Source organism: Salvelinus namaycush, chromosome 30 (assembly GCF_016432855.1).
Source record: "Salvelinus namaycush isolate Seneca chromosome 30, SaNama_1.0, whole genome shotgun sequence".
NCBI classification, from domain to species: Eukaryota; Metazoa; Chordata; class Actinopteri; order Salmoniformes; family Salmonidae; genus Salvelinus; species Salvelinus namaycush.
Genome location: NC_052336.1, coordinates 17,879,986 through 17,906,845, shown reverse-complemented (window position 1 = coordinate 17,906,845; position 26,860 = coordinate 17,879,986). Strand labels below are relative to the sequence as shown.

Here is a 26,860-nt window from a genome sequence, read left to right as displayed (position 1 = left end):
GACTGGAGTCTGACAATTTTTAGGCCCTTCCTCTGACACCACCTGGTATAGATGTCTTGGATGACAGGAAGCTTGGCCCCGGTGATGTACTGGGCCATACCCACAACCCTCTGTAGTGCCTTGCGGTCGGAGGCCGAGCAGTTGCCATACCAGGCAGTGATGCAACCTGTCAGGATGCGCTCAATGGTGCAGCTGTAAAACCTTTTGAGGATCTGAGGACCCATGCCAAATCTTTTCAGTCTCCTGAGGGGGAATAGGTTTTGTCGTGCCCTCTTCACAACTGTCTTGGTGTGCTTGGACCATGTTAGTTTGTTGGTGATGTGGAAGCCAAGGAACTTGAAGCTCTCAACCTGCTCCACTACAGCCCCTCATTTTCCTGTAGTCCACAATCATCTCCTTTGTCTTGATCACGTTGAGGTTAGAGGTTGCTGTCCTTGCACCACACGGTCAGGTCTCTGACCTCCTCCCTATAGGCTGTCTCATCGTTGTCGGTGATCAGGCACACCTATGTTATTAATCTCCCCTACCACTGTTGTGTCATCGGCAAATTTAATGATGGTGTTAGAGTCGTGCCTGGCCGTGCAGTCATGAGTGAACAGGGACTACAGGAAGGGACTGAGCACGCATCTCTGAGGGGCCCCCGTATTGAGGATCAGTGTGCAATAAAGATTGCATCATCTATGGATCTGTTGGGGCGGTATGCAAGTTGGAGTGAGTCTAGGGTTTCTGGGATAATGGTGTTGATGTGAGCCATGACCAGCCTTTCAAAGCATTTCATGGCTATAGACGCGAGTGCTACGGGTCGGTAGTCATTTAGGCAGGTTACCTTAGTGCTCTTGAGCACAGTGACTATAGTGGTCTGCTTGAAACATGTTAGTATTACAGACTCAGACTTTTTGCTAATATATGCACATGATAGCATATTTCACGAGCATTCCTTGCCAATTAAAAATACAGGTTTTTCATGCCAGCAGTTGTGCCTGCATGTCACATTCTCAAAGTAGCAACATACCTTGGTGAACAAAAAATTAGTAATAATGCCAGAAAATATCATGTTTGGAGGATATCCTAGCACGGGTGTTGTTAGCCCCGAGACGAAGTCGAGTGCCGGCAAACCATGCCAATATATCCTCGAAACAACGGCTTCGTAGGCAATATCACTTTTATACAACAGGTTACAAACATATTCAAATAACGATTGACGTTTCAATTAAAATACATATTTTTATGAATTTATTCATACTATTTCATCCTTCCACAGGATATAGTCCCGCCACAAATCTAGGGTTGCTACCCAAGCCGGCTGGTTGTTTGTTCTATCGGTTCAGTTGCCAGAGAAACGACCAAGTCGTTCAGTCTTTATGGTTGAGATCTAGGTCGTTCGTTATAAAATGTTCCAATGAAATACTGGCTTGCTTGCTAGCTAGCCAACTACGGCTAACTTACAGTCACGTCAAAAAGCCAGAATAACAGCAAAGTAGCTACATTTGCTTAAACTGTTTTCTAGTGACATTTATTTGGATACATCCATAACAAAGAGCTAATGAGGCGTGATTTTGTATTGCATAGAAAATGTGCCTAATTGTCTGTTCAGAGGAGCTAGCCAACAACACTGCTAACACAATAATTTCAAACTGAAGCACTGCAAACTGGCTGCACATTTTACCTTACTTCAATTGACATTTCTTTGTATTTATCCATAAAAATGATGCCAGCCGATTAATGATTTCGACTGGATGAGAAACGCTGCTTGCCTGTCTCGTCCCGAGTTCTTCATTACTATGGAACAGCTGGAGATCAAATTTGAATATTGAAACAATGTTGCAAATGTCAGAGAGACAGACAGAAAGGTTTATACATATCTCCGCTGTTGAAAACTAAATGTGAGTCTAAAAGAAATGTTAGATAATTACTAGAGGCTTTTTGTAGTGGAGATCAAGTTTATAAATTGCTTGGCAGGACTGATGAGACAGTGGATTGCACATTCAGGTGGAACAGAGTAAATAGGCATTTTAACGTAATAGATTTAGCCGGTGGTAACTTGTGGAATAGACACTGGCTGCAATGCGGTTTTAACCAATCAGCATTCAGGATTAGACCCACCCGTTGTATAACAAGATAATTGATTTCATGTATCACTGCTTACATTTAATGCATTTTGTTTTATTTTACTGTAAACCAAAAACTGAAATATCACATTTACATAAGTATTCAGACCATTTCCTCAGTACTTTGTTGAAGCACCTTCCTCATAAATCTACTCACAATGACAAAGCAAAAACAGGTTTTCAGAAATGTTTGCATATTTATAAAAAAAATGTAAAACTGAAATACCTTATTTACCTAAGTATTCAGACACATTGCTACGAGACTCGACATTGACCTCAGGTGCATGTGTTTTCCATTGATCATCCTTGAGATGTTACAACTTGGAGTCCACCTGTAGTAAATTCAATTGATTAGACATGATTTGGAAAGGCACACACTTCCTTAAATTAGGTAAGAGAATATCATGTTACCATTGGAGCATTAAAATTAGAATCACCTATCCACTTAATAATCCCAACTCCTGAATCCAAGTGTCTGAAATGGGGGAGGGGACCATACATTTTATGATCACATTTTTTTCAATGTAGAAGCAGTCATTTGTCATACTTTGGTCATCATACTTTGATCTGGTTTCATCCAATTTCATGAAACAAGACTGACTGTTCATGACATTTAAGCGAACAAAAAGATGTGGGCAGTATATTGCTGCATCCATACAGGTCTCTATGTATTTCCTTGAAAAGGAACATCTAACCATTACCGGAATTACTGAGGTTAACAAAAATGTCCCATTCCCACTGTGAAAAAAATAGTCTCCACTCTCAATCCATCCTAGCTTCCACAACATTGACATAGATTATGCAACAGGTTGGCTGCTCACGGGCTCCTCCACCTGCCGATCTGGTACGGTCCGGTCTGGTCTATTTCACTGGACCTCTTGAAAGGCCTGGATGAGACTGACTGACTGCTATCAGTGGTGATGCATGACTACTCTGACATGCAAAGCCCTTCTCTAGACACGACTGAAGTTGGTACAGGAGCAAGCTTCAGCTTAGCACTGAGACTAGAGAGCATCTTAGTAACGCTACCAAATCTCCCCAGTGTACTTTCACCTAAGCCAGGAGGAATGTGCCTGGGCTTACCAAGAATCCACCGGATTGCATTAAAAAAATGGACAGGATTGTAACGTCTACTTCAATGTCAAGAGAAAAACAAGATTTACTGTGAGGTCTATTTATTTTGACTGGAATGTCAATGTTACATGAGGTTTGCATGACTAAGTAAATCAAAGTTTCCATTTCTGAAGTAAGAATTTTCACAATTTTTTGTTGCTCAAACCGAATAGGGACCATGTATACCCCAGCCAGGCTAACAGCTAGCAGGAAACCTCGTTCATCACATCAAAGTGTGGACTCTCAGCACTGAGGTGAGCAGGGCTTGACATTAAGACTTGCCCGGTGAAAGATAAACAATTGTGGGACAACCAGAATATAGATTTCAGTTGTCCGAATAGATAAGTTAAAAAAATTAAAAAATCCCTACCAAACAAGTACTCTGATCAGAATTGGATCAGGCAGCGCACAGCAGGACAGTACATAGTTGACATCGAGTAAATTGCCTATATTCCTATAGCTCATTTAAATAAATGTTATATTTACACAAAGCAAGAGAACAATGTAGACAGCTAGTCTCACCAAAATAGCAAAAAATATCCAGTCAGAATTTTTTTTTTTTATCTCGCTCTCGAATGATCTAGGCCAATAGCCAAAGTCTATTTTTATAGCAGACACCAATGTTCCCTCAAAACAATTTCGGCACTGAGCAAACTTCTGGTCTGCTGAACAACTTCTGTGCAACTTCCAGCATGAGTTCACTGTGAACACTGGGGCTGTACCCGCTTTAAGTTAGTTTTAACAGTGGCCAAGTAGGCTACTGTGGCTATTTGATCATAATGTAGGCCTATCAGAGTGGCCTACCATCAAAAACAATGGACAAAATGAATCCCATAACATTTTAACATGGAAAAAGCAGTTTTATCATTCAGCCTACAGTAGCAGCCAATGTGTGGTGTTCAATGTAGGCTTTGGAAAACACATGCAGGGCTTGACATTAACCTGTTTATTCACTTGTCCTACTGACAAGAAGGTGACTGAAAATGTTGTGTTGTTTGATGCAAGAAACCACTTTACAAAATAAGATGCAGTATTGATCAAATACCATTATTACAGAAATGATGCTACCCTCTGCCTATTGGCTACTTCCAAAGTGGCACAGTGGTCTAAGGCACTGCATCTCAGTGCTAGAGGCATCACTACAGACCCTGGTTCGATTACAGGCTGTATCACAACCGGCCGTGATTGGGAGTCCCATAGGGCGGCGCACAATTGGCCCAGCGTCGTCGTCCGGGTTAGGGTTTGGCCGGGGTAGGCCGTCATTGTAAATAAGAATTTGTTCTTAACTGACTTGCCTAGTTATATAAAAGGTTACATTTTTTTAAATACAGCACGCATGCAGCTTGGAGGGAACATTGGCAGACACTCTGGTGTCTTATTGTTATAAAAACCCACATTTTCTCTACATTTGATATGAATATGACTTGGCGTATTAAGCCACTTTCAGTTTAATGCATGCTGGATTTCTCACACCACACTATTTCATGATCAAACAATGAATGAATCTAATGGAGTTCTAGGCTCTCAAAGTTTGAAGTTATTTTTAAATAACCCCAAAACATTGGAGGACTAATGTAATAATGAGAGAGATAGAAGAAACAATAGTAAGATATAAAAATCTGAGAAATTTTAACAACCCTTACAGTTGAGCAAAGCATTACAAGACAAATGTATGCATGCACGAGGCCAGAAATATCCCTCCTTGCCGTTGTGAACCAAACAACCAAAAGCCTGATCCTACTAACTGAAACATCATAAAAGCATTAAAACAAATTAAAGTTATGAAGAGTATTCTGAAAACTATTTGATTAAAGTGTTTATTGCTCTGAAGTTGCCGCTTTTAAAAATGGAAATAATTATGAAAGTCGGAGTCTATGCTATTCTCATTCACAGATTTATTTTGAATGAAAAATATATTTTAGGCCACAAGAAGTGAAATTGAGCAAACAATATCAAGATGAGTCCAAAGAAAAGTTAGGCTACAGCTGAAGAAAGCTTAAACTGGCCTAAACGAATGTACATATTATTTGAGCAATGTGCAACCTACCTACAAAACATATATAGTAGCCCAGGCTAATAAGAGGGAAGAGGATGTTGCAAAAATACGAATTAGTTTATAATTATTCAGTTCTGAGGACAGCAGAGTTGCTCTGCAGCCCATTATGATTTACAACCCATCACAAAATGCAGTCAGCTAGGCTCGTTGCCTGTTTCACTCGCTCCACCTGCATGATTCGGCACACACACAGGCAGTCAGATTGGCCTAGGCTACTATACATCTCTTTCGTGCCACAGCTCCACCAGAGTGGAATAGGCTATTTGAAAAGATTTGGGTCTTCTAAATATATTCTGTCAATGTCATGATACTTTTGACTGGTGAATACCAACTCTCAATCACTTAGATGTATTTTCAGGTTCTTGAAGCAACTGCTTTCTATACCTCTCAATTTGGTGTTCTCTCCGTCTCCCGTGTTTTGCTCCGCACAGACCGGTCAAGTTTAAGCGGGCGAGCAATGGATTATGGTCATTGTAGTTAATTACCACAATTTCTGCACTGAACTATGTAGAATATTGGCCTGTTGGAAACTACAACTCCTTATTACATCGCACAGTTCAGGCTTCAGATTTATCTCTACAGAAACTACTCATCTTGCTCACAGAAAAAAAAATGAATAAATGGAATTCAAATAATTGAACCGACAATAACAGATTTTTGATAAAAATCGCTCAGCGCTACTCGTCCCAAACTGAGGGCTATGCCAAAAACGTGGACATTGAGTAACATAACCCACAAACTGGCCACATGTTTTTCTGTGAAAGCATGGAGTGCTAAATGTAAAATAAAATCCAAAGTGGGCTGTTGAGGAGAGAGAAAAAAAACTGAAATTGACAGAAGTAGAACATATTGCATAACAGAGGAAGAAGAAAATGTCCATGTGTATCCACTTGGCATTAAAAAGGCAGAGTAGTTTAGCCTCCATGAGGGGAGAAGGGCATATGTGAACGTAAACAAATGTTCAAAATGATGCAGCGATCGCATCTAAGAAATTGTGCTGATTTTGCTTGATCTAACTAAATGGCTCAAGTAGTGCCTGGAATCTGTCCAAAAATATGGGGACATTAGGGTCTTCGCAGGACAGTGGCATTCAGGAGGCGCCTCGCTCTCCTCGCTGTTGACCGTGGGACAAGAGCATCCTAATTTAAATAATTGAGTACGTCCAAGTAAACAAACACGCAGGCAGGCGGGCAGGCCCCATAGGCCATGTGCTGGCCGGACGACGCTGATGAACTGTGGGAGGTTGCCTGGGCCTGGGAGTTTACTGCTACTGTTGCCCTGGATATTGACTTCCAGATCTCTCCAGACAAGCAAATATTTGGTCACAATGAGTGCAATGATTTGTGCACAATGGTAACAGGCCCCATGTCTCGAGTCAAGGACCCCCCCTAAGTCACCCTCGGAGGAGAGGAGGGTAGAGAAAGAGAGATGCAACTCCCTAATGTAACCAAAAAAGAAAGATGGGGACACCCAGCAGAGGGTGCAATAACAGGCTGGACATAGCTGAGGATTCTGGGAGGTGGGTAGGAATGTTCCAATTAGTGGAGGCGGAAGGGGTTGAAACAAACTCTTGAATAAACAATCATTATGCATTTGTTGACACAGGAAATGCCAATATTAGCTCGGCACACTCCAGAAGAACATGCGTCCTGGGAACATGGGAAGATGTCTCAACTGTTGCTCCACTCCTGGGGTTCTTGTCAGTACGATATGGCAACAGAACATTTCACAGTGCAAAATAACTTGGGCATCTCAGTCAGTGGAGAGGATTATTTAAAAAATACGGTCAAACCTGTCCCAGCAGGTCAGCACTGAGAGAGGATTAACCAGGGGAATACTGCACAACCTGTACAAATGACACATTAACTCCAAAATGTTCAAGAAGAGCTACCAGGGACGGCTCCCTTAGTGAACAGAGCGCTCCAACAGCATGATTGGTTGTAGCACCGTAGCTTAACAAGCCCATTTTCCATTGCAGACAAAATAACCACTAAAACGGTGCTCACAGTCACAACAGGAAATTATGCAAACCTCTCTACATTTTTGCTTTGTCAGGCAGAGCCCCATGTGTCCATTAGGTCAACTCAAGTTCTACGAAGAGAAACCAGAGCCATCTTCAACCTTGGCCTTGCAGTATTAAACATGCACCCATCAAACATGCAGGCTGAGGTAGGTAGGGAGGTTAATGTGGGGAAGCAAGCAACTCACTACCACTGCTATCACACAGGGTGCGTGAATAAGTCAGTGTTCTCTCAACACTGTCAGTCTCAGGAAAATGTTATGAACTCACCATCTCCACCCCCTGGGGAAACGCTGTGCCCTCCCAGTCCTTTTTGGGGAAGCGCTGGATGATCTTCCCACATCCTTCTCCTGCACCTGGAAACCAAACAATGGCAATCAATGGCAGGGAAAACCCGGCATGGCACTGGTCTGATGTCAATCTGTCCTCTACCTAAGGAGTACCCTGAATGACATTATCTACAATATTATGGAATTCATCTAGAACAGCGCTCTAGGGCCTATACCACCCACAGGAAGAGGGAAGATCCTCTAGTTAACAGACAGATGCATTGTGTATGGTGAATGATGCATGGGTCAAGGTAATGTTCTGTGGAATGGACACTGTACACAAAAAAAGTCAGCTTTTCACATTGTTAAAAGGACATACTGGTTGTGAAAGGCCCTAATAAAACTCTTTTTCCAAACAGTAGAGATGAAGGGGGCATTCGAGGACGCACAAATCATTGATGTATGATCACATTTCCAGACTTCCTAATTGGCACAATCGGTTTGGAGCATTCTTACAGGTCCACTGTGATGATTCTCCTTACATTTTCCATCTTTCTCTTCATTCTGTGGGAACACTTTGACCACAACTTACAAGAGGAAAGCACAGATGAGTAGCACTACAGGGTCATAACGGCAGAACATTCATCCTATGCTTCTCCAGAGGTACTATGTGAGGGATTGTGTTGCTCCTGAGTGCTAACAAATAACCCAAGATTGCCATGTTAAAGGGAAACTTCTGGATTTTGGCAATAATGCCATTTATCTACTTCCTCAGAGTCAGATGAACGCGTGGATAACATTTTTATACGTCTCTGTGTCCAGTATGAAGGAAGTTAGAGGTAGTTTTGCGAGCCAATGCTCAATAGCGTTAGCTCAATGACTGGAGGTCTATGGGTATCTGCTAGCACGCACATAGAGACATATAAAGTGGTATCCACGAGTTGGTATCTGACTCTGGGTGAGTAGATAAAAGGCCTCATTGCAAAAATCCCACAGTATAACTTTACGTGTAAATGGTGAAGCAATCCTACAAGCCAATTGCCAACCCACTCTAAGGGGAAGACAAACAGATAGGCTAAGTTTGTTTCCATATTTTTTTGCATCTGCACTAGCAGACGCTGAAATAAATGAAATGGCATATTTCAAAATCAGTGAGCATGAGCCAAAGCCCTAATGTAGCCAAGTCGCCATTGAAAAATGCTCCATTCAAAACAAACTTGAGAGCATCCAGAACCAACGTGCAGGGTGTGTAAATGAGTTAATTGACAGTGAAATTGAATTCAAATGTGACATTACCATCGACGCAAGAAACAAACATGAATAGAGGTTAAAAGAATGAAGGCGAAATGCATCAGCAGATCTGGAATCAGTCACGGCCAATAAATAAATTACAGGGTTGGATTAAATCAAGATGTTTCACCGAGAATGTGGTCAAAGATTAAGTGCGAGAAAATGAACCCGGACAGCTAACACAAAGCAAATTACAGAAGTGGGGAGGCCATCCATTTGGGAGTGATCCACTCTGACAGCATGATTCAGTGAGATGAGGATGAGTAGCGAAAGAAGGAATAAGGGAGAGAGCACCCTCCCCCTCCTCCTCCTGCACAGCCCCAGCATCTGTCAGGTAGATCACCAATCAGACAGCTCATGGAAATATCAGCAAACAAGAGGTCAGATCAATAGATTGTGGTGGCACAGAGAGATGCAGTACACGGCTGATCTGCTGAACACTGTCATCTCTTTATTATCAGTTCGGTATTCAATGCACGGTTGAACAGACAATGCCACAGCATGGACTGCACAGATTCAAAGTGTTGTCTGGTCTATTTTAAGAGCCTACTTGTCATGAAAAAGAACACAGGGTCACTGTCACATATGGCTGACTTACAATTGTTTTAGGGAATTTTTAAACAAATTGGATGTAATTACTCGTCAACAAATTGTAATGAGTTACAACAGACTGCAATCTATTTAAGGAGGTGATTGAAGAGGATTTGAAAGAACAATCTGGAGAGCTAAGAAATGGACAAATAACCTAATTAAGAAACTTAAAAGAATACATTTCTTCGGCATGCCAAGAACAGCATCTAGAAATGCTTTCCTTTCCAACGTGCCATTTGTCAAAGTATTGTCTGACACAATGACATCATTTACATGTTATTTTAAGCTCTCAGTCACGCATTCATTTAGCACACAGTTTTCCTTCCATCACTGTTGAGAAGAAACCTATCAATTGAACTCCGGTGCATCCTGTTTCCATTGATCATCCTTGAGATGTTTCTACAACTTGATTGGAGTCCATCTGTTGTAAATTCAATTGATGGGACATGTTTGGAAAGGCACACACCTGTCTATATAAGGTCCCACAGTTGACAGTGCATGTCAGAGCAAAAACCAAGCCCTGAGGTTGAAGGAATTGTCTGTAGAGCTCCGACAGGATTGTGTCCAGGCACAGATCTGGGGAAGGGTACCAAAATTAAAATACATTTTAAAAAACAGTTTTGCTTTTTCATTATGGGGTCTTGTGTGTAGATTGATAGATATTTTAGAATAAGGCTGCAACCTAACAAAACGTGGAAAAAGTCAAGGGGTCTGAATACTTTCCGAAGGCACTGTAAATTTACCAGGGTTGGCTGGCCTTCTCTAGTCACTCGTAGGCTCGGTCACTGGTATACTTTTATTTATAAAGCCATTTTGGGTTTACTACCTTTTTATTTGGGCATTTTTATTGTTCAGAAATGTGGTGGGTACTCTCTTCGTTCGCTGGACATTATCCTGCTAACTGTTCCAAATATCTGAACTGAATTTGGTAAAAGGGCTTTGATGTACTCTGCGCCATCGTCTTGGAAGGCCTTACAAAATACTTTTAAACTGGAAGAACTTGTCCCGATTGGTATTTTTAAATCACTGATGAATGATCTTGAGACTGATTCCCTGACCTGTCAATGTTTTTAATTTGCTGTTTTTGATTTTGTTATACTCTTGTGAATTCAATGGTTTTTACTAGATTACTTGTAGTTTTTCATGTTGTCTGTCTGTAATTTTTGTAATGACTTGGTGCTGCCTATCTTGGCCAGGACGCTCTTGAAAAAGAGATTTTAAATCTCAATGAGCCCTTCCTGGTTAAATAAAGTTTAAATAAATAAATAAAAATAAAAATAAATTTGTGCACAAAATTTGAGAGAAATAAGGTTTTTTTGTGTATGGAGAATTTTTGAGATCTTTAATTTCAGCTCATTTTACATGTTGCGTTTATATTTTTGTACAGAATAGTTCAACATATCAATAATGTTCAGTACAGTACACCACTTTACACTTCCTTTCTCTTAAATCCTTCCTTGTGTCTCCTGATTCTGCCTCTTCGACCCTACTCTCTTCCATTTCAGCATCCTACGACTCGCACTGTCCCCTTTCTTTCCGCCCGGCTCCGCCCTCCCCTCCTGCTCCGTGGCTGAGTGACTCATTGCGAGCTTACAGAACAGGACTGCAGGCTGCTGAGCGAAAATGGAGGAAAAGTAAACTTGGGAGGACCTATCATCCTTTCACTCCCTCCTCTCTACCTTCTCTTCCTCTGTATCTGCTGCTAAAGACACTTTCTAGCGTTACATTTCAAGCTTCTGTCTCTAACCCTAGGAAACTCTCCTCCCACCTTCTCCCTCCACACCTCCCCCTGGATGACTTTGTCAACCACTTTGAAAAAAAAGGTTGACAACATTCGCTACTCAATCACTCAGCCAATTGAGTCCACTGGTCTCACACAGAACTACCCTACGCCTTGACCTCCTTCTCCCCGTTCTCTCCAAATGACATCCTGCAACTAGTGAGGTCTGGCCGGCCAACATCCTGCCCGCTCGACGCCTCCTTCCTTTTCCAGACCATCTCTGGAGACCTTCTCCCATGCATCACTTCCCTCATACCTGACCATTGGGTGAGTCCCCTTTGACTTCAAAATGGCCCGAGATGCTTCCCTCCTCAAAAAAGGTATATAGTCAAAAACTATAGACCTGTATCCCTTCTTTCTTTACTTTCCAAAACACCTGAGCGTGCCGATGCTGACCAACTTTCTCGTTATCACTCTCAGAACGATCTTCTTGACCCTAACCAGTCAAGCTTCAAGACAGGACACTCAACCTAGACTGCTCTCCTCTGTGTCACAGAGGCTCTCCGCACTGCCAAAGCTAACTCTCTCTCCTCATCCTCCTAGATCTATCCGCTGCCTTTGACACGTGAACCATCAGATCCGGCTCTCCACCCTCTCAGGGCTGTGTACACTCTTGGATTGCATCCTATATGGCAGGCCGCTCCTTCCAGGTGACGTGGAGAGGATCTGTGTCTGCACAACGTAATCTCACTACTGGTATCCAGAGGGCTCGGTTCTAGGCCCTCTCTTTTCTATATACGCCAAGTCACTCAGTTCCATCATATCCTCACGTGGTCTCTCCTATCATTGTTATGCGGATGACCCAACTACTTTTCTCCTTCCCCCCTTCTGACACCCAGGTGGCGACACGCATCTCTGCATTTGTGGGAGATATCTGAACTTGGATGTCGGCCAACCACCTCAAGACAGAACTGTTCTTCCTCCCGGGAAAGGCCTGCCCGCTCAAAGACCTCTCCATCACGGTTGACAACTCCACACAGTCGCCCTCCCAGAGGACAAAGAACCTTGGCGTGACCCTTCACAACACCCTGTCGTTCTCCGCAAACATCAAAGCAGTGACCCGCTCCTGCAGGTTCATGATCTACAATATCCGTATAGTACAAACGCACCTCACACAGGAAGTCGCGCAGGTTGTAATCCAGGCACTTGTCCTCTCTCGTCTGGACTACTGCAACTCTCTGTTGGCTGGACTCCCCGCTTACGCCATCAAACCCCTGCAACTTATCCAGAACACTGCAGCATGCCTGGTTTTCAACCTTCAAGTTCTCTCATGTCACCCCCACTCCTCCGCACACTCCATTGACTTCCAGTCAAAGCTGCAATCCACTACAAGACCATGGTACTTACCTACGGAACAGCAAGAGGAACTGCCCCTCCCTACCTTCAAGCTATGCTCAGACCCTACACTCCAACCAGAGTACTCCATTCTGCCACATCAGGTCTCTTGGCCCTCCCACCTCTACAGGAGGGCAGCTTCTGTTCAGCCCAGTCCAAGAACTGCTCTGTCCTGGCACAAAAATGGTGGAACCAGCTTTCCCCTGATGCTAGGAGAGCAGAGTCCCTCCCTGCCCATCTACCGAAAACATCTGAAACCCTACCTCAAACAGCATCTTAAATAATCCTCCTCACCTCGACCCCCCCTTGAAAGAAAATCTAGCCAGCACTTGCACTTGACCCCCTCTCCCCTAGCTCTGACTCTACTGATAGCTATGTTGAGGAAAAGTGTACTTTCTATGCCTGTGATCTGTGGTAGTCCCACCTAGCTATCTGTAGATGAATGATGTGGTAGTCCCACCTAGCTATCTGTAGATGAATGATGTGGTAGTCCCACCTAGCTATCTGTAGATGAATGATGTGGTAGTCCCACCTAGTTATCTGTAGATGAATGATGTGGTAGTCCCACCTAGCTATCTGTAGATGAATGATGTGGTAGTCCCACCTAGCTATCTGTAGATGAATGATGTGGTAGTCCCACCTAGGTATCTGTAGATGAATGATGTGGTAGTCCCACCTAGCTATCTGTAGATGAATGATGTGGTAGTCCCACCTAGTTATCTGTAGATGAATGATGTGGTAGTCCCACCTAGCTATCTGTAGATGAATGATGTGGTAGTCCCACCTAGCTATCTGTAGATGAATGATGTGGTAGTCCCACCTAGCTATCTGTAGATGAATGATGTGGTAGTCCCACCTAGCTATCTGTAGATGAATGATGTGGTAGTCCCACCTAGCTATCTGTAGATGAATGATGTGGTAGTCCCACCTAGCTATCTGTAGATGAATGATGTGGTAGTCCCACCTAGCTATCTGTAGATGAATGATGTGGTAGTCCCACCTAGCTATCTGTAGATGAATGATGTGGTAGTCCCACCTACGTATCTGTAGATGAATGATGTGGTAGTCCCACCTAGCTATCTGTAGATGAATGATGTGGTAGTCCCACCTAGCTATCTGTAGATGAATGATGTGGTAGTCCCACCTAGCTATCTGTAGATGAATGATGTGGTAGTCCCACCTAGCTATCTGTAGATGAATGACGTGGTAGTCCCACCTAGCTATCTGTAGATGAATGATGTGGTAGTCCCACCTAGCTATCTGTAGATGAATGATGTGGTAGTCCCACCTAGCTATCTGTAGATGAATGATGTGGTAGTCCCACCTAGATATCTGTAGATGAATGATGTGGTAGTCCCACCTAGGTATCTGTAGATGAATGATGTGGTAGTCCCACCTAGATATCTGTAGATGAATGATGTGGTAGTCCCACCTAGCTATCTGTAGATGAATGATGTGGTAGTCCCACCTAGCTATCTGTAGATGAATGATGTGGTAGTCCCACCTAGATATCTGTAGATGAATGATGTGGTAGTCCCACCTAGATATCTGTAGATGAATGATGTGGTAGTCCCACCTAGATATCTGTAGATGAATGATGTGGTAGTCCCACCTAGGTATCTGTAGATGAATGATGTGGTAGTCCCACCTACGTATCTGTAGATGAATGATGTGGTAGTCCCACCTAGGTATCTGTAGATGAATGATGTGGTAGTCCCACCTAGATATCTGTAGATGAATGAACTAACTTTAAGTCGCTCTGGATAAGAGCGTCTGCTAAATGACTAAAATGTCAAATGTAGTAGCATCCTACCTTTGAGTAGCTTTAAACAGAGTAACCTCACTGACACCTGTTGACGTGTAAGAGTGACATTAAGAGAATTTGCTGACAAGACGGTCTACTGTATATCATGGCACGGTTTCCTTCAAAATAGACAGATCTCTTTCCACAAAACACTTTTTATCCCCACATTGACGTCGATTCTGCTTCCTGTAAACATGTCAGCCAACTGGAGAGCGGCAATGCAGAGTGTTTTCTCTCCAGATCTAAAAAAAAATAACAGCAGAAATGTTTCAGGAAACTGCTGGCTCACAGAACACGCTAATGGCTATGTTGGTCACTGAAATTGTAACCAGCAGTAAAACACTGTCACTAAACCTCTTATTACAAGAAAAATAAAATGACAGCCTAGCATTTTCTCTTACAGTACCTGAAGTACCATGAAGACTAGGCCTAAACTACTGTCTAAAACACACATCTTAAGTACCATACTCTGTTTCATCATGGTGGAGCAGCAGTCCATGAGTCAGGCAGGTCATGTAGAGGGGAGATAGCAGGAATCCAATAGGAGGGACTGCTACACCTAATCACCAGTCTCATTTGGCTGCTGCCCTCATGTCCTCAGCGGCTCAAGCCAGCTGCCCCTTAATACGCTGACCTCTGTCAAGGCTTTGGAGACAGGAGGGGAGTTAATCTTCATGAGGGCTCTGGGCCTGTGTGGTGGGCAGAGTAGGGCCCTGAGGAGCCCGTCCCCTGTCCTGACCATCACATCACGTGTCTGCAGTATGTTCCCCTTCCCTGATTGAGATCACATGCTTAGAATTTTTCAGCATTCCAAGCTCTACTTTCTACTCAAGGATGACAATAAATTACAGAATTCCTAACATTCAGTGAGGCTGCACTCTGTAAACAATTAAAAGCAGTCCACACTGTCAGATATTACCCCCTAGACAACAATAAAGCAGCAAGACGGCTGTGGTTAATACAAGACAGGCCAGCCTAGAACAGGAACATGCTAATTTCAGGATCCTCTTGTAATAACAGACAGAGAAGAATTCCAAACAACTGGTAGATTTTCCACTCTCTTTTTCACATTGTAAACCTGCTTGGGGGTCATGACAAAAAATAAACAAGTGAATAACATTTAGTTTATAGAAGTGCCAAATAATAATATTGATCACTTTCTGAAGACCAACTTCTTGGTCTGTTTAGTAACACCATGGGCCCAATCACTAGCCTACATGGAAGTCACTCTGTGTTTAACAAGGGTTTCAAAAAAAATGACTCAGTTTGTAGGACAGGCTTTATCAAACAACATTATATTGGAACTGAGTGTTGATTGAACAGGGCCCTGAACTAACAGTAGCAATAAACAAGTGATTTAGGCCTGTGCCTGGTATCTTTTTTACATTAAAATTATTATGTTATGTAGTATAAAAAGGTTAAAAGATATATTATTCAAAAATCATGTAAAACTTACAGGCACAAAGCAAATGTCAAACCCACAGAGACAAACTCTGTAAAATAAACCATTAAACAATGTTTTTCCCGAATACTCCACATAGGTCTCCTGTGTGTCCTAAAAAGCTGTTTTTAGTAGACTCAAGTGTTAATGAGTTGGCCAGGGTATTTCCACAGTAGAGTAATGACCAGAATAAGATAGAGGTTATCACTGGGTCTGCTGAGTGTTTACTACACATAGCCTGTTAGTGCACCACACATTATCAGAGCTGGAGGTTCCTGCTGCATGCATTCCACAGCTAAAACTCATTTTTACAATTTTGTCCTGTAGTAAGATACACAGAAAATGTGACACTAGAGCAAATTTGGGACAAGAGACAAGTGTGCTGAGAGTAAGATGAGCAAATATTTGCATACACTTGCATCACAACAGCTTCAATGAAAACATGCTCAAATGAAAAATCACCCAAAGAGACAAAAAGAAAAATGAGGGCAAAGACAATGCCCTAGACATTCATCATTGACTGATTCTGTTTCCAAAACAACCACAGGATGGTCGTTGGTCTCTCTTGCTATACTCGCTCTTGATTAGCGCACGTGTTTCTTCTACTGGGAAAAGGTTCATCCATCTTCCTGGCCTTTGTCTTCCAGCAGAGCTGCTCCAGAAATCAGCTCTAGGAGGCCTGGGCAGGCCCTAGGCCGGCGGCTAGCCGCCAGCTTTCGTCAGCTCCACGTCAGCTCCTAACCTACATCTGGCCCAGTGTGTGGACAGGTGTGCCGGTTGGTCGGAGACAGGTTGGCAGGTGCTGCTAACTCTGTTTTCCTCCGTTCCACAACAAGTGTTTGATTAAAATCCCCCACTGCTGCTCCACGTACTGAAACCCAGTTAGTGCCTAATGCTATTTTTTAAGCTACAGTTATTATGTAAAGCCCCTCATCACTCCAACAATCTGTCCAAAAGCTTTCCACCGCCCCCATGCTAGAACTAAAAACACACTGGACTGGATGTTCCAAAGTGAAGATACGCAAAGGAATATGCGGTGGTTTGCATGGGAAAGGGTATCAAAGATGATCAAATTAATGATGTCATAGAGATCCAATTCCAGGAAGCATTCCAGTGTCTGAAAGCAGCTGCAGAACTAGGAAAATATTTGGAATGATAAGGCATCAGGGCATCACAGGAAAAGATGGACCAAAATGCACATCAACCATCAAAATAATATGGGTCAAATGAATTAAGAGCCGTGGAAGGTTAACCATACAACCAGTGACGTACCTAGCACACATCATTTGTGAACTTGTCCTTTATGGATGACAAATGGCGGCCATAACATTTGCCTAAGTAAGTGGTTTTGTTTGAGTTTCATTTCCCTAAAAGAGCAAGGCATAAGAATAAAAGGTTTCATTGAGTTCAAACCTCTGGCATCCATTACAACTAGTCTATAGCTATGATCTTTATGGGAACATTGACAGATATCTGATCACAGAGATTAGGCAGTTACTGATTAGGGAGTGGGACTTGCCATGGCTTCCTTTGCAATCCTTCCTACAGTACCACACGTGTGACAATCAGCAACCTACTCTTCCTTTTCCATCATACAATACGCAAATGCTTTTCCTAACTGATTACTTGACTTAATGGAAAACAGAATCCCCATCTGGATAGCTGCTCTGAAGCAGTGTAGTCGGTGGAGTTTCCCTGGACAATCACCCCTCCTGCACTCTCCACTCTGACGAAGAAAGGAAGGAACTCCTCCATTGTGGTCAGGATGCCTCACCACAAAGCGCAACACCAAAAGGGAAGCTGCCCAAAGTGCATCAGCCAATCAATAGAGGCAACAAATCCCTGATGTTCAATAACATAGGAGACATTGCCACATCTGACATCTTGTAAATTCTACAACCACCACAACCTGAGTATCTCTATTGGCCAAAAGCAGAAGTAGAATGAAAGCTACGGACTTACTCTTCTGAATTGCCGCATCACAGATTCCTATAAAATATGATTGAAATAATATTAGGTAAAGATAGTCATAACACTCAGGCCTTGCACAAGCTACTAGAACTGTAGCAAGAATTCGGGCTGGCACAATTACTGTATAACTGGTAAACTCATGGGTTCACTTGCAATGACTGCCTGGGATACAATCATTTTCATGGTAATGTAGAATGTTCATTCAAATGATGTGGCTCTGGCAATGGAATGTATGTTTTGTAATGTCAGCTGAATTAACAAATCACAGCACATATTGATGGGTAAATTTCCTGCTTTTTCTTCCTGCTTTGCGCCTGTGGGTACACTGGCAATGGCCGCCAGTCTACCCATTAATAATAATAATTTATTCAACTTTTAAAGCATTATTCATTCAAATAAAAAATCTAAGCGCTTAAAGCAACAAAAAATGACTAATTTAGAAAAACAACATTCATGAGAAGGGTGGTCATGAGAGGGTAAGGAAAGTTAATAGCTTAAGGGGTCATCGGAGGAAGGTGGTCATAAGGGGGAGAGCAAGCAAAGCTGGTCTGTGTCATCAAGGTGTCTTTCTGTCCCTGCCGTCTGTGTGGCTTCTCCATAGCAGGACTCGGATGATGTTTGAGCTCAGCCACTGCAGTTCATGGACTCCAGATTAGGTGTAGCTAGCTACTCCTTCACTACTACCAAAATGAAGCTACAGGAGTCACGTGGTGCCAGAAAGCACACCACATTTCAATAATAATTCAAAAGTAGCATTGTAACTTAGTCCTCCCTGCGATCCTCATCACCCCACACCTCTGGTGTGACGTCTTGCTTTCGAGGCTTCTCCATCCTCAACCTCCGGACACTGGCTGGCATTCGAATCAAAACAATAGCCAGCTATCATTAGCTAGCCAAACAAATTACTTATCAGCTTCAGTCTTGAAACTCTGTGGTGGAATCTGATCATATTAGTTAGCTATATTCTTTCTTAAAGCAAAAAGTTTGCTCTGACTCAGTACATGTATTAGCTAGTTAGCCAGCTAACTAGAGATTAGCGGCTAACAAGATTTAGGCTAAATGCTAAATGACAAACTAGCTGTTTGCAGATGTAAGAAACAAACTAATAGTGTAATTACAGAACACTAGTGGAATTATGTTAAGAAGCAAAGTGAAAACAGCATGGTTGTCATCAACATTGTTGCATGTGCTGCATTGACCATGCAGACTGATGGCAAGTGTCTCGTGGTCCAGGAACAACAAACAGGGCGGGGCTAAGTCTGTGTGGAAAGCGGCATCGAGACAGTGGAGAGAGATGACTCAAGTAGCGAAGTAAACGGAAAGGCTCCAAGATGGCAGCTTGAACACACGCTTCCTACCGACCTCTCCATAACAACTTTTGAAAGATAGTGAAGTGTATTATTTTGAACTACCAAACTAATACTTTGCTTGCTAAAAACACCAGGTTATTGATGATTTAAGATTATATTTTCCAAAATGTCACAGCGCGCTGACAGAAAGAGAAATCGTATGGCTAACTCCTCAGCTAGCAATGCTTAGGCATCATCCAATGTCGTTACACAGGAGGCAAATGCTTTGACTGACAACTCCCACAACTATACTGGTCTGACAGATTCTATGACACTTAACGTGTCAGACGAGGATTTTCCTTCTTTGCCTATAACCCCAAGCAAACCTCCAGCTTCCAAGAAAGGCATGTTTGAACTGGGCCCAGATGCCACTCCCAATAATGATGTTATCGCCACTCTTTCCAGGCTCATCAATGCAAGGTCCGATGCCATAGAGAAAATGGTTGGCGACAACGCAATGAAAATCGATGGCTTAAAATAAACAGTTGACTTTGCATGCATGGAAATCAAGGATGATAAGAAGGTAACCCACATCGAAAAGCGTGTCGAAAAGGAGGGAAACATGGACTTGTGCAAAAAAGAAGAATCGCGGATCTCGAAAGCTACTCCAGACGGTGGAATCCGAGACTGTATGGAGTTCCCAAAGCAGATGGGGAGAACGTGCGGCAAGAGACCATCAAAGTCTGCCAAGCTATCCTACCTGAGGAGAAGGCTAAGCTAGCAGATGTTGTCGACACTGTACATCGCCTCGGCACGAGAAGGCAGGGTGACTCCAAGCCTAGAGGTGTCATTCTCCAGGTAACATCACGGATCTACAGGGATGCCATTTGGAAAGCAGCCAAGAAATCTACTTTCCTACGCGACAACAATCTGTGATTTGCTGAAGACCTCTCGAAAGCAGACAGAGAACGGAGAGAGAAACTGTGGCCAGCTGTGGAAAAAGCACGAAAAGGAGGGAAAGCGGCTTACTTCATCGGAGGGCGCGCTTTCATCAACGGATCCGAAATCAACCTTCCTCCTTGAGGACTGGCATAGACTGTGCCTGGTGGTCAACATAGGCTACCTAGATAGCTACCTCTGATGTGAGCAGATCCCACTACCGGCTCTAAGGTGATTTAACCTTCGTTATAACTGCACAGGACTACTGGAGTAATGGATATTTACTATTTTATTTGTTCTCTCACTTCTGATATTTTTACCTGCAGTATAGGCAGTGAGCAAGCTCTTTGTCGTTTCTTGTTCTGGCAGTTAGCTTTGTTATGCTAAACTATTCTCACTCAATCATTTGAATCGTTTCCTTTCATTCTTTTTAGATTTGCGATTGTTGTTTTGCTCATAGTACTTTGTTCTATATTCCACTTGGTCGTTGTCTATTGTGTCACTCAATGCTAGGGGGTTAAGAAATAATGTAAAGCGCAAAGCATTATTTTTATTTGCCAAACAGCTTAAAACAGATTTGTTTTTTTTCCAAGAGTCCCATTCAGTTGCTACTGACGTCAACTTCTGAAGATCTCAGTGGGGTAATGATGTATGTCTCTCTCATGGTTCTGAACTCTCTGCTGGAGTTATCACTCTAAAGAATAATTTCAATGGAAGTATTTTGCACTCCGACTGTGACCCTTTTGGTCACTTTCTTTGTCTTGTTATCAACTGTACCTACATCATCATTATTATTAGCAACATTTATGGTTACAATTCCAAACTTGAAAATGATCACTTACTTGAATCTTTAGAAAAGCGTATTCTCCATTGGCTAACCAAGTTCCCGAATGCTTTGTTTATTGTAGGTGGGGATTTTAATATTTCTCAGAATAATTTAATTGATTGATGGCCTCCGGGACAGTCCACTTCTATGAATACAAGTTTCAGGCAGTTTATGGAAAGGTTTGACATTATAGATATTTGGAGAGTAAAGTTTCCTAATGACAAGTCTTTCACATGGAGTAATAAGACATGCTCCAGACAATCACACATATTTTTGTCTGGTGTCTAAATGTTTTGATAAACAAGGTATTTCTGTCAACATCCTTGCCACTCCCCTTACTGATCATAGAGCTATTTATATTGACATTACACTTTTTATCTCTGATAATGGCCTTGGCAGAGCATCCTACTGGAAGATTAATATCTCTATATTAAAACATGAGTTGGTCAATATGGAGATAAACAATTTAATTACACACTTTTGGAACAAAGCTATAAATGACAATTCATACAGTAATAACTGGGAGCTCTTTAAATATGAGGTTGGAAAATATTTAAGAAAATATGGGAGTATTCTTGCCAAGACAAAGAGAGCTGAAGAAAGTGTAATTACAAAGATCACCTGTCTTGTTCAAAAGCCTGTTTAAAGTCTCTCAGAGGACAAATCTGTTCTGTTTGAGCTACAAAACAAGTTGGATGATATGTATAAACTGAAAGCAGAGGGAGCCTTTGTCAGATCTAGGAAGAAGTGGCTAGGAGGGTGAACAAAAAATACAATTCAACAATTAAATATTAATGGTCTCATCACAGATAATCCCAAATTATTTTCTAATTTTAGTTGCAATTTCTACAGGAATTTATATAGTTCTAAGTATTGTGAGGTTTCCTCAACTCTTTTTTTTTTTACTCTTGGGGATGTGAAATCAATTGGGGAGGCTGAAAGGGAACAGTGTGATGACCCTATTATAGTTGAAGAGATAATTTATTCTATTGAACACCTTCAAAATAATACGTCTCCTGGGACTGATGGTATTCCTGCTGAGTTTTACAAAACATTTTCTCAACAGTTGGCCCCTTTTCTGTTGGAGGTCTTTTCTGAAAGCATTGTAAATAATGCTCTCCCTCACAGTTTGACTCAAGGTCTGATAACATTAATCCCTAAACCCAAGAAAGACTTGCTTCTACTCGATAATTGGCGTCCAATCTGTCTGCTCAATAATGACTACAAAATATTAGCCTGTATATTTGCAAAAAGAATGAAGGCAGTAATTGGACTCAATTATAGAAGAGACCCAATCTGGCTTCATGAGGAATAGACATACATCTAATAATATCCGACTGGTGTTAGACCTTATTGACTATTCTTCGAAGATAGTTTTATTTTCTTCTTAGACTTTTATAAAGCCTTCGATACAGTGAGTTTCTATTTCTCTCCCTTGAGAAATTTGGTTTTGGGGAATTATTTTGTAGTACTATTAAAAAAAACGTTATATGAATGGGAACAGTTCAATTAAATTAAAGCATGGCACTTCTCCTAGATTTGATTTCAAAATAGGAATTAGGCAAGGTTGCCCAATTTCGCCTTACCACTTCCTGCTTGCAACCAAACTTCTTACAAGTTCTGTTAAATCCAGTGATATAAAAAGGGATCTCTATTGCTGACAGAGATATTATCGTAAGTCAACTTGCAGATGACACAACCCTTTTTTTGAAAGATGCTGACCAGATTCCTAGAGTAGTCGATGTGATAAATATATTTTCCAAGCATCTGGTCTTTGCCTAAACCTTAATAAGTGTGACTTGTTTGCTGTTAAATACTATGTGATACCCTCTATATGCAATATTCCAGTCAAAGAAAAAGTAATATGCCTTGGGATTACCATATCTAAGGATCAACAGGAAAGATGCTCATTACATTTTATACCTATTATTGAAAAAAACTAAAAGTTGAACCATTGGCTGCAGAGGGATTTATCCTTGAAAGGTTGAGTATTGCTATCTAAAGCTGAAGGTATCTCCAGACTTACTTGTGAAGCCCAGTCCCTATATCTTGACAACAGAATAGGTAAAGCGGTTGACCAGGTGCTTTTGAACTTCATCTGGAAAAATCGTACACTTTATTTTAGGAAATCAGTCCTTATGAACTCATATGAATATGGTGGTCTCAAGTTTTTAGATTTTCCTACTTTGAATAATACTTAAGATAAATTGGGCTAAACATTTAAAGAATCCTACTTAAATTTGGAATTTCATCCCTCATTATATCTTCTCCCGTTTTGGTGGCCTCAATTTTCTGTTACTTTGTAACTATAACATTGATAAGATTCCTGCAAAATGATCTGCTTTTCATAGACAAGTATTCTTAGTGTGGTTGTTAATATATAAAAAATGTTCCCAACATAGGTATTTCATTTGGAACAATAAGGACATTTTGTATAGAAACAAGTCTTTATTTGTTAAGAACTGGTTCAATAATCATATCCTACTGGTGAGTCAACTTTTTAATGCAGAAGGATTGTTACTCAATTATGAGGAATTTTTAATCTCGTTACAATATCCCTGTAACACCTAGAGAGTTCGCCATAGTCTTTGATGCTATTCCATCTGGAACTCTCATGTTATTTAGAGGTGTAGCCAGACCTCACCCTCTTGACCTACCCTCGCTTAATCCAGTTGACTCTCCAATAGGGAAAATATGTTTATCCTTACTCCCTCAGAACAACGTGCTTTATATACGTGCTTTATTTCAAAGGGATATTGTATCCATTCCTCATGTCACAAGTTACTGGAATACATTGGTCGCTAATATCTGTTGGGAAAAAGTCTGGTTTTACCACACAAATACTTGCTTGTTAACAAGGTCAAAGAGGTCTCTTTCAGAATGATCCATAAGTATTACCCTGTGAATCATTACCTGAAGAAATTCAAAAAAGACATTAACATTGATTGTACTTTTAGTTTTGTGCATCCAGAAACCGTTTTACATTTATTTTGGCATTGCCTACATGTAAAACAATTATGGAAAGATATTCACAGTTTTATAATTGTTAATATTCTTGATGACTTTTGTTTTTTGTTTTGTTTTTTTAAATGGGAGAATGTGCTGCTCGGTTTCCTTAACCATAATAAAAGATAAACAATTTTACCTCAAATCTAATTGTGCTAATGGCAAAATGTCATATTCATAAATGTAAATTCACTAATAAAAAAACTACTCTTCTGTGTTTTCTATAAGGAATTTGAGCAATACATTAACACCATTCTACATTCTTCTAATAAGAAAGCTGTTAAAACAATCAATGTGTGTGCATCTTTTAAGGTCTTTGTATAATCTGTAATTTGTTGTACCCCCTAGCATATGTTATCATTGTCTGTTTGTATACTTCTTGTATGTGTACTGATTTTCCTTCAATAAAAAAAATATTTCAAATTATTATTATTTTTAAGTTGAAGTAAACTATAAAAATGGACGTTACACAATGTACCACATTTAACAAATCTAACATTCAAATACCGTTATAGAAGGTAAAGTAAAAACGGTATATCCTTTAAAAATACGATCCTGTGAAATAGTGATGCGCAACATAAGCCTTGTTTTATGAAACGAGGCGATCAACTGTTTATATAGTATACCGGGTATTTCAAAATACCAACGTTATGATTTAAAACGGGGGTAGCCCCGTCATTTTTTCCCCAACAGGACAATGACCCAACACACCTCCAGGCTATGTAAGGGCTATTTGATCAAGAAGGAGAGTGATGGAGTGCTGCATCAGATGACCTGGCCTCCACAATCACCTGACCTCAACCCAATTGAGATGGCTTGGGATGAGTTGGACTGTAGAGTGAAGGAAAAGCAGCCAACAACTGTTCAGCATATGTATTCCAACCGTCTTGAAGGAGTCTCAAATAGGAAATGTGTTTTGATTTAACACTTTTGGTTACTGCATGATTCCATGTGTTATTTCATAGTTTTGATGTCTTCACTATTATTCTACAATGTAGAAAATAGTAAAAAATAAAGAAAAAAACCTGGAACGAGTATGTGTCCTAACTTTTGACTGGTACTGTACGTATGCACACAAAAGTATGTGGACACCCCTTAAAATTAGTGAAATTCGATGTTTCAGCCACACCCGTTGCTGACAGGTGTATAAAATCAAGCACAATCAAATGTATTTATAAAGCAGATGTCAAAGTCCAGAAACCCAGCCGAAAACCAAACAGCAAGCAATGCAGAAGCACGGTGGCTAGGAAAAACTCCCTAGAAAAGGTCATAACCTATGAAGAAACCTAGAGAGGAACCAGGCTCTGAGGGGTGGCCAGTCCTCTTATGGCTGTGCCGGGTGGAGATTATAACAGAACATGGCCAAGATGTTCAAACGTTCATAGATGACCAGCAGGGTCAGATAATCACAGTGGTTGTAGAGGGTGCAACAGGTCAGCACCTCAGGAGTAAATGTCAGTTGGCTTTTCATAGCCGATCATTCAGAGTTAGAGACAGAAGGTGCGGTAGAGAGAGAGTCCAAAATAGCAGGTCCGGGACAAGGTAGCACGTCCAGTGAACAGGTCAGGGTTCCATAGCCACAGGCAGATCTCCATAGACGAACATTGGCCGTAGAATGGCCTTACTGAAGAGCTCAGTGACTTTCAACGTGGCACCATCATAGGATGCCACCTTTCCAACAAGTCAGTTCGTGAAATTTCTGCCCTGCTTGAGCTGCCCCGGTTAACTGTAAGTGCTTTTATTGTGAAGTGGAAATGTCTAGGAGCAACAATGCTCACAAGCTCACAGAACGGGACCGCCAATCATCTTGAAAGTGGAAGATGCACATCTCAAGTACATAAAGATGATGGGACAAAGTTTGACATCACCCAAACCTAAACTGTACCTCCAGAGGTTGTACTAGTGCTTTGTTTACCTGCCAAGTGTTGAAGCGGGTAAAAATCATATGTCCTCGGTTGCAACACTCACTCTAAACTGCCTCTGGAAGCAACATCAGCACAAGAACTTTTAAAGATAGTGGAGAAACCATTCCGAGTCATCCTACAGTAGACGCTGATAAAGACATTCCACCCCACATAGACCTCTCGCATGCTTGCATCCCTAAAGGTGCACAGCTAATATGAAAACACAGCAACATGATAGAACCATCAGGCATCGGCATATGGAAGCAGTTTGTTCAGGCTCGCTATGAATGCGAGGGTGTTTTTTTTTGCAGGTTTGAGTCACATTACGTAAACCATTTCCTGTGTCCACAACCTTAATACAAGGGTGCAAGGTCTGTCATAAAGCCAAGATGGGCCAGTAATGCCTCAGAACACTGCCAAGTGTTGAAGCGGGTAAAAATCATATGTCCTCGGTTGCAACACTCACTCTAAACTGCCTCTGGAAGCAACATCAGCACAATAACTTTTAGTCAGGAGCTTCATGAAATGGGTTTCCATGGCCGAGCAGCCGCACACAAGATCACCATGCGCAATGGCAAGTGTCGGCTGGAGTGGTGTAAAGCTCGCCGCCATTGGGCTCTGGAGCAGTGGAAACATGTTCTCTGGAGTGATGAATCACGCTTCACCATCTGGCAGTCCATTAGACAAATCTGGGTTTGGTGGATGCTAGGAGAACGCTACCTGCTCGAATGCATAGTCCCAACTGTAAAGTTTGGTGGAGGGGGAATACTGGTCTGGGGCTGTTTTTCATGGTTCGGGATAGGCCCATTAGTTACAGTTAGGGGAAATCTTAACGCTACAGCATACAATGACATTGTATGCAATTCTGTGCTTCTAACTTAAAATGGCAACAGTTTGGGGAAGGCCCTTTCCTGTTTCAGCATGACAATGCCACCGTGCACAAAGTGAGTTCCATACAGAAATGGTTTGTTGAGATCGGTGTGGAAGAACTTGACTGGCCTGACCTCAACCTCATCGAACACCTTTGGGATGAATTGAAACGCGGACTGCGAGCCAGGCCTAATCGCCCAACATCAATGCGTGACCTGACAAATGCTCGTGGCTGAATGGAAGCAAGT

At 41.7% G+C, this 26,860-nt stretch overlaps 1 protein-coding gene across 1 annotated transcript in view; it reads right to left on the bottom strand.

The window, feature by feature from the left end:
• The window catches only part of LOC120024951 (myotubularin-related protein 13-like), a 158,388-nt gene that overhangs the window by 118,435 nt on the left and 13,093 nt on the right, over positions 1–26,860 (bottom strand). The window contains exon 2 of the mRNA XM_038969338.1: positions 7,568–7,653. Coding sequence (XP_038825266.1) covers positions 7,568–7,653 — 86 coding nt within the window. The remainder of the gene's footprint in view (positions 1–7,567; positions 7,654–26,860) is intronic.